This window comes from Cucurbita moschata, unplaced genomic scaffold (assembly GCF_002738365.1).
Source record: "Cucurbita moschata cultivar Rifu unplaced genomic scaffold, Cmos_1.0 Cmo_Scf00022, whole genome shotgun sequence".
Classification (NCBI taxonomy): Eukaryota; Viridiplantae; Streptophyta; class Magnoliopsida; order Cucurbitales; family Cucurbitaceae; genus Cucurbita; species Cucurbita moschata.
In genome coordinates, this window is record NW_019268538.1 from 2,627,124 (window position 1) to 2,636,743 (window position 9,620).

Below are 9,620 nucleotides of genomic sequence, written 5' to 3' on the forward strand. Positions count from 1 at the left end.
TTTCATTTTCCCTTCATTATTAAATTGGTTCCAACGTATTATCACTCTATAATTACATTATTATCCCTTTAATTCATTAATTATTAACATAACACCCCCCCTAATCCGTCCCCATTCCCTATTCCCCACCAATAATACACGATAAAGCTAAACACGAACACGGTTAGTTTTATATGTGACAAAATGTGAGATCCCACATCGGTTAGAGAGGAGAACGAAATAATTTTTTTAAAAGGGCGTAAAAATCTCTGAGTTCTAAAAACTTAGAAGGAAAGTCCAAAAAAGACAACATCTGCTAGCGGTGGGATTGAGCCATTACAAATGGTATCAGAACTAGACACGAGTCAGTGTGTTAGTGAAGACGCCAGACCTAAAGTGATAACCCTTATGATGTCATGATGATTATATGAGTTCGCTTTTAGCTTTGACGTGCATGGTTCCGTTCATATGCATGTTTGTTTATTTATTTATTTATAAACAAGATCAAGACGTATAATTAATTAACAAAATGGCTATTGATCTTGTGAAGATTTATACATAATACAAAATTAAGTTCCATATAAATATGACGTAAGCAATTAAGTATAAATAATGCATGCATGCATATATATATATATATATATATATATATATATATATATTTGTTCGCTTAAATCTGCTTAGGCGACAAAATCAGGCAATAATTGGGCAGCAAATCTTTTGGTGGTCTGAATTTCGACGCCGTCGTAGGCGGTGGCCGGGGCAGGATCGATGTCGGAGAAGTCAGATCCTCCATTGGTGATATCAACCCTTGTCCCCAGCTGAAGGTTTGGGTCGGAGAGGTAAGTTTGTGGAAGGCCAAGAGTGAGCGAGACGCCATTGGCATGAAATCTTGGCGTCAACAGCTCAGAATTGAACCTTGTTCCAATTTCATCAATCGGGTACGAACCAAACCCGCCTCCATGAACATGTTTTGTGTCGTTTATGTCTCTTGAAAGCGTAGGTTTTGTCGACGGGGTTTCGAGGTTGTTTGTTGTTCTTTGTCTTTTGGGACATGAGAGCATGTCGGAGGATGGTCGGACGAGGTTGAAGCCTGAATGGGTTTGTAAGGAATTGGGAACTTGATCGGTGAGAGAATCGTTCATGATCTGGTGGTTTTGCTTGTTGGGTTCGTTTTTGTTGTGTCTGTTCATGTCGTGGGAGTCACTGTTTTGTTCTTGCTCTTTGATTTCTTCCGAGTACATTTCTTCAACCATTGGCTTCCATAGACGAACTCTTGCGTTTATAAACCAATTTGAAACCTGCCAATCATATCAAAACCTTTTAACTTCACTTTCTTTTGTACATTCAAGACAATAATTTGAGTATATAGACGGCCCAAAATTCACTTATTGTCCCTTGTATCCCGAGCTTTCCTTTAAAGTTTTCAATAGGGACATCTGTTAGGGAGAGATATCCACGCTCAAATGTCTAGAGAGAAGTTAGGGAGAGGTTGCCACACACAAGTGATCTTGTAGGACTGCTAAAGACATATGCTAGGGAAAGATATCCACAACTAGATGTCTAGGGAGAGGTTTACACACATAGGTTGTCTTGTGGGGACTACTAGGGACATCTGCTAGGGAGAGATATCTGCACCCAAATGTTTGGGGAGAAGTTAGAGAGAGGTTTCTACACACATGGTCTTGTAGGGATTGCTAGGGACATCTGTTAGGGAGAGGTTTCCACACACACGTGGTCTTGTAGGGATTGCTAGGGACATTTGTTAGAGAGAGGTTTCCACACACTGGTGATCTTGTAGGAACTGGTAGGGACATATGCTAGAGAGAGATATGCACACCCAAATGTCTAGGGAGAGGCTAGGGAGAAGTTTCCACACACAGGTAGTCTTGTGGGGAGAGGTTTCAACATTCTTATAAACAATGTCTATCAAGGATAGGTTTCTACACCCTTATAAAAAATGCCTAGTTTTCCTCTCCAATCGACGTGGAATCTCACAATCCACCCCATTCGAGACCCAACGTTTTTGGTGGCATTTGTTCCCAACGTTGGCACCAATGTGGGACCCCCCAATCCACTCCACCCCTTCAAGCTTAGCCTTCTCGCAGACACATCGCCCAGTCTCTAGCTCTGATACCATTTGTAACGGCCCAATAGCAGATATTGTCTTTTTTGGGCTTTACCTTTCAGACTTCCCCTCAAAATTTCCACCCGTTATAGAATGTTTAGTTATTCTCCCCAACCATTATATAATCTCACACTAACTTTAATCGAAGAGTATACAATCAATGAACACAAACTAAACAATGAAAACACATAAAAGACATACGTACTTGGCTCCTCGTGAGTCCCGTTTGTTTCGCGAGAATAACTTTATCCGAATCCTTTGGATATCTAAAAAACCCACAACCAAAGATTTCAACTTTTCAAAACAAAAACACACCTCAATCCAAAATCAAAAAGTAAATCCACGAACTTACGGGTGAAGGAAATGCTCAAACAGCCAAGCACGAAGAACAGACACAGCCCGTTCAGGCAAACCTCTCTGAGGTCTCCAAGTGTTATGTTGAATCATTCCCAATTGTTGCAAAGCTCTTTGCTGCCGTACATGATGGTCCACGTATCTCAATCTGGACCCTTCAATCTTTCCACCGGACCAATCCTCTTCCCCCAAGCTCTTGCCACTGGCTTTAACTTGTGCACATATTGCATCTTTTAGGCACCGAAATTGCTTTGAAATGGTTTGTAAGGCGAGCGAGGCGTAGCACTTGGCCGAGCCCAACCCGGCCGCCTGCTCGAACGAACAAGCCACTGCTTGCATTTGCTGGTGGTATTGTCTGTACTTTTGCTCCACCTTCACAAAGAACATTATGGTCATTCAACTCAGTGGATGAAATATGAACAAGTTTCAAAGGATTTTTACTGTTTGGAAAAAGGGCCCAAAAACAAGATATTTTGTTGCCACTAGCTTGCTTTTTTGCTCTTAATTTTAATCATCAACCAAGTTGAAAGAGACTTTCTTTATTGTTACTTTAATTTTGTGGCATATCGAATCCTATGAAGTTCGAATCTTCGCTATCATAAGAATTGATCTAACAGTTCAAGCACAGAGCTTGCTGATATTGTCCTCTTTTAGGATTTCTATGTTTTAAAACTCATTAGCGGTTGCAAAGGCATAGCTCTGACAGATATTGTAATCATTGAATTTTCCATTTTGGGTTTTTCCTAAAGACTCATCGTTGAGAAACCACACCGCTAGCAAATATTGTTCTTTTTCAGTTTTCCCTTTTGGGTTTTCTCTGCTGAGAAAGCACACCCCTAGTCGATATTGTCCTCTTTGAGTTTTTTCTTTTGGGTTTTCTCTCAACATTTAAAACGTGCTGAAAAAGCACACCGCTAGCAGATATTGATATTGTTCTCCTCGAGGCAGTTTTGAAACCTATCTACTGTGTAGAAAGCACACATCTAATAGATACTGCCCCATTTGAATTTTTCTTTTTGGGTTTTTTTTCAAAATTTTTAAAATGTATCGAGAGAAATTTCTACACAATTATAAGAAATTTTTCGTTTTCTTCTCTAATTGAGGTGGAATCTCACCATTAGAGATGAGAACGAACATAATATAACGATTCATGAACACAAAGAGATTAAGTTAAAAAGATCATGAAAAAAAAAATTGAAATTAGGAATTTGTTTATACCTCATCGAGCATGCCAATAAGTTTAGCTTTCTTCATCTGAAGATCCTGTCTTTGAGCAGTACTGAGCTCAGTGACAGGCTTGGAAGTACTTTCAGCGCCGCCGCCGGAAGGTTCAGCAATCGCAGCCGTTGATTCTTTCTTCATCTTCATCTTATCCCCTTTGTCGGTTTTATTTCCATTGCCAACGTTTACCACTTCATCCAAAAGTTCCTGCGCCGCTTTCAAGTACTTAGACCCCGTTACCCCACTCGACACCACCGACACCGACGCCGACGCCGGTGAATTACCGGACACCCTAATTTCATCCCCACTTGTCGGCGAGATATCCGGAGCACCACCGCCTCTGCCTCCTTGAATCTCCTGATCCGCGGACATCGTCCGGTAAAGCGACTGTTGGGAGGAGAGACTCAAGGACAAACCCTGGTGTGTACGGGGGCGGCGGAAGCTCAAATCGGTGGAGTCGGTGGCGGCCGACACGGAGGAGATTTGGTCCATAGGAGCCCATAGATTGTAGTGAAGACGCTGAGCTGGAACAGAATGAAGGGCTGAGATCTCGTGGTAGGATGGACGAGAAGTGTCGGTTGCGGGCAGGGGAATTCCAACGAAGTGGTTAGTGGAAGGCGGCGCGTGAGGGAGAGTGGATGGAGTAAGCGCGTGGGTGGATGGATTGAGAAATAACATATTGGGTGGCGTTTGAGAATGGGTGTCAGAGTAAGGTACATAATTGGGATTCATAAGGTAAAGAGTGTGGATTCCGTCAGAACTCGCTTGGATTTCTGAACCACCGTGAAAGTACGTCGCCATCGTAATCAAAAACAACGGCGGCGCGGCGGCGGCGGCGATTACAGAGAATTTGTCAGTCCTCCGTACAAAAGCCCCCCAAAAAAAAAACAGAAGAACACTAAAGAACAATCAAATTGGGTTCCATGGATGAGTTGAGACCAAAATCATGAACTCAAAAGCATCTTAATTAAAACCCATGAATTGGATAAAGCAGATGTGAGTGTAAGAAGAAGAAACGGATCTATTATTGTTTAAAAAGCAAGTTTTTGAGATGAAGAACAAGAGAGAGAGAGAGAGAAGAAGAACATGTCGTGTAAAGTAATTTGATTATATATATATATATATATATAGAAAGAGAAAGGATATAGAGAGAGAAGGGATAAAGAAAGCTACCCATTAACGCTCTTGTCAGAAACTCAATCTTCTTTTCTCTCCAATTTTTGTATGTTAGTTTTTTAAAGCCATATCAGAAGAGACTGTATCAGATACATGGAGTACTTTCTGTTGTGATACTCCACAGCCCAAACGAGTGACGGGTTTATCTTTATTTTATTTTGTGAGATCTCACGTCGGTTGGAAAGGATAACGAAATATTACTTAGAGAGGTGTGAAAATCTCTCCCGAGCAGTCGTGTTTTAAGAACTTGAGTGAAAGTCTAGAAAAAATATGTTCTAGTGGTGGGCTTGAACTGTTACAAATGGTATCAGAGTTTGGACGATGTGTCAGCGACATTAGTAGTGTGCAAGTAAGAACACTGGCCTGAAGGGAGGTGGATTGTGGTAGGTTTGGGCTATTATAAATGGTATTAGAGTTAGACTTGGGCAATGTGCCAAAGAAATGTGCAGTGTGCAAGTAAGGACACTGGGGCTGAAGGGAGGTGGATTGTGGTGGGCTTGGGCTATTTACAAATGGTATCAGAGTTAGACACTGGGCGATGTGCCAGGGAAATGAGCAGTGTGCAAGTAAGGACACTGGGCCCTGGAGGGAGGTGGATTGTGGTGGGCTTAGCTTATTACAAATGGTATCATAGTTAGACACGGGGCGATGTGACAAGAAAATGAGCAGTGTGCAAGTAAGAACACTGGACATTGGACACTGGGCCCCGTGTTTTAAAAATCTTGATGCAAAACTCGAAAGGAAAAACCAAAAAAGAACAATATGTAGTATCAGAACCAGACATCAGGCAATGTGCTGGCGAGAAGTGGACATGAGCGGTGTGCATGCAAGGACGCTAGGCCTTAAAGACGAGTGAGTTGGAGGTCCGACATCGATTAGAGAGGAGAACGAGAGGACATTAAGAGAGAGAGACAGAGGAAGAAGAGTAAGAGAGAAACGAGGAAATGTCAATGTCCACTAAGGCCTAATCATGGAGATAAAAAAGAAAGAGGTCCTCTACGCTTTACCAACTTTATCATATCTCTTTCATTCATTTCCCTTTTAATTTCATTGTGTGGTTGGACACACGCCAAACAGCTGCTGGCCCTTCTCATGTAGGACACCCACTCTCTCTTACTAATACCCTTTTCTCATACCCCAACTACCTTCCTACCCTAATATTCATTTCCGCTCAAATAGGCTCGGGAAAGAGTCGAATGAATGAGAAACGTAACAAAATCTATGCATCTATTCAACTGAAATTCTTAAACATATTGAATCGGGTCCATAAATAGTGACAATTGTCCCTTGAAGGCTCGTTTTCACTACAACTCTAATGGGTTCCCGTTGGCTAGGACAAAAGGTCATGATCTTGCGAGGATGAGCTAATTATAAAAACCCCACTTGGGAAAGACGTAGTAAGCGACGAATACTTCTGGGAGTTGAAATTAAGCGTAGATCCAGAGATTCCCGAACATATCAACCTTTCAAACTATTGCTGAACCCACGAGACCGCCAAGGATTGATTGAATGTGATGTGTTGCATCAACTACGTGTCATCACCCTCGATCTTTGTGTACGTAAGAGTTTACACATAGCTACCGTAAAAAAAAATGTTAACTTTCCGAACACTTTAAACCGGAATTAAAGTAGGGTTATCTCAACTTTCAACTAATTATTTATAATAATTTCAGTAGTTCAAAAAGCATACATTAATTATTAATTATGTTAATTAAAAAGATGTGACAAGACAAGACCCTTATGTTAATTGGGTTATGAATATGAACAGTATTATAAGAATGACAAGTATGCATTAACTTTAATAATCATGTATTATTATTATTAATATTTAATTAGATTAAGTGAAAAGGACTTGATTTGACAGTTAATTATCTTGTCGGTCGGCTAATATTAATTAATAATATTTTAACCTCTGTGCTTTAAGGTCACTCACACCACTGATCATCCCAACACTATGGTCGGAATATTCTGACGGCTGTTCCGAAGCTTCGAACACACACCATCTTGATAACATTACCGCGCCGAGTTTGATTTTGGGATGACTGACCAATTGCTGCCGTGTATATTTCCATATCATATACCTAAATCTCACCGCCATCATCTTTCATAATTTTGTATTTATAATTACTTAAATATTTGTTTTTCATATTATATTTAATAAAATTTTCATATTATATTTAATAAAATTAACCTACGCGCTCAATTAAAATGTTAGAAATTTGAATTATCGGTCGGTTAATATATTATATTTATTATTATTATTTTTGTTTTCGAACATAATAATAATAATAAAAATTAGTAAAAATTATAAATATATATAATTTTGAAAAGAAAAAGAATTATAAATTGAGAAAAATATATATTAATTGAATTTAGGTAGAGAATTTAGATGGTGGGAGGTATATTAATAGGACCACATTTTGGTAGGCTCCTTTGATTGAATTAAGTAGAAGCTAGGCTTCTTTTGGTAGATAGTGGCCAAGACAATGATGCATAAAATGGTCCACAATAGACTAATGTCACTCACTCAATACCCTCTCTCGAGGCCCCTCGACTTTTGTTCGTAATTTTGTACTGAATTAGTTGCCTCGAGAATTGACCGATAAGAATACGTTTGTAATAGCCAAAATCCACTGTTGTCTTTTTTTGAGTTTTTCTTTCTGGGTTTTTCTTCGAAGTTTTAAAATGCATCTGATAGGAGAGATTTCCACACGCTGGATGTTTGTAACCGCCCAAGTTCACTGTTGTCTTTTTTTGGGTTTTTCTTTCTAGGTTTCTCCTCGAAGTTTTAAAATGCATATGACAGGAGAGATTTCCACACGCGGGATGTTTGTAACAGCCCAAGTCCACTGTTGTCTTTTTTTGGGTTTTTCTTTCTGGGTTTCTCCTCGAAGTTTTAAAATGCAATGTTAAGAGAGGTTTCTATACGCTTATAAGGATGTTTGTAACAGCCCAAGTCCACTGTTGTCTTTTTTTGAGTTTTTCTCTCTGTTTTTCCTATCAGTTTTAAAATGCATCTGTTACGAGAGGTTTCCATACCCTTATAAGGGATGTTTTGTTTTTCTCTCCAACCGATGTGGAATCTTATAATGTTTGAGTATGATGTTTTTAGAAAATACTTAGATGATTGATTGATAGATGGATCGACGTATTGCGTGTATGATAAGTTTTTGTGGTTGAGTCAACTCATAAAACCATATTAAACATGAAACTCCTCTCGAAAAAAGTCGAGATGTCGACGTATGCCATAAGCGGGCGTTGGTGATGGGGTCGAAGAGGAAGGATCCAAATGAGTAGAAGAAAATGGTTATGATAGGCATTATTTTGGAGAGCTAAAGAAAGAAAAAAGAACATTGGGGTATGAAATTTAGTGTCGTTTTGCTTATGGGAAAATCTTCAAACTTGCCATCAAAAAGTGGTGCCCAAATAATTTCTACTTATCATCGCGTCCTATTTCATGTCTTTATCGATTAGAGAGAAACAAGTATCATCAAAGACGTTAAGTCTCGAACGAGAGTGGATTATGAAATCCCATATCAGTTAAACAGGAGAATAAAACATTCTTTACAACGGTGCGTAAACCTCTCCCTAGCCGACACATTTTAAAAATCTCGAGTGAAACTCGAAAGAGAAAACTCAAAGAGACAATATCTGTTAGGAGTGGGTTTGGACCGTTACAAAACTCTCCACGTTCCTCTTTTAACTCTAGATAATAACAAATCACAAAGACGAGTTATACCGAACCATATAGATGATATTGTTGTTGAGGACAGACCCAATTCATAAAATTTTCAATATTTAAACCCAACCCAAACGGTATATAGATTGGATTGATCTAGTTTTTCAAGTCATCTATTAACAACCATCTCGCAAACTTAAGGACCACAAACACCATTATACTTAATCATTTATATGTTTGTTATGTGCCATACACCGGGAGATTACTCCTATCTGTATCTATTTAACGAACCTTAGTGTTATATGAATTATTAGGCTCAATAATTTTACAATTTTGCACATAAAATTAAATACTCTTCTTAATTTTTACATCTATTTAACTCAATGAATAAGATAACTATTAACCAACAGAAAGAAAAAAAAACTATTTTTTTTAAATTGATGTAAAATAAACTGCATAGTGTTAAAAAATCATTACATTTTTTACTACTTGCATTAAATTGCGTCATTAATGACCCCTTACAAAGTTTGGTTAATTTAAGTTTTTAACCATATTATTGTAAGTAAAAAGTGAAAAAAGTGAAAGTAACAGTTAATATATATATGTATATATATTGTGCATTGTTGGTGTGTATATATATATATATATAGTGATATTTAATTTTTAAAATTTTATATAATTTAATATATTAAATAAAAAGAAAATTAAGAAGCGACCTAATTGGGCTTCTAAAAAAGTAGGCCCAGGACATGCTCACGTGACTCATTCACGCAAGGCTCTCCGTACGACTTTTTTGAACTCGCGTTGGACTTTTGCGTAAAATCGGCGGGCCCCGCAACGTGTAAGTGGGGACCACAATATAATATATATATATATAAAAATATATATTTACCCCGCGCGTGGGGTCCCACCGAGGTTGTCGTTGGCTCTTACACGCGTCGAGGTTGGCGCATGGTGTCTCCGCTGTGGGTCCCACCTCCAACGGGGTTAAAAATCTACCAATTTCAAGTTCTCGACTCTGGGGACTCATGAGTGGAAAATATAATTATTGCTTTGGGAGGGGGGGGGGGGCTTTGTAAATAT

General features: G+C 38.9%; 1 protein-coding gene across 1 annotated transcript; it reads right to left on the reverse strand.

Annotated features, from left to right (window-relative positions):
• Positions 1-564: 564 nt before the first annotated feature.
• LOC111459697 (BEL1-like homeodomain protein 1) lies at positions 565-4,784 on the reverse strand. The gene is made up of 5 exons (XM_023102717.1): positions 3,680-4,784; positions 2,460-2,833; positions 2,313-2,373; positions 630-1,280; positions 565-599 (listed from the first exon to the last, which is right to left on the reverse strand). Exons 1-4 carry the CDS (start codon positions 4,481-4,483, stop codon positions 660-662), a joined length of 1,860 nt encoding a protein of 619 aa, XP_022958485.1. The 5' UTR covers positions 4,484-4,784; the 3' UTR covers positions 565-599; positions 630-659.
• Between the last annotated feature and the right edge of the window lie 4,836 nt (positions 4,785-9,620).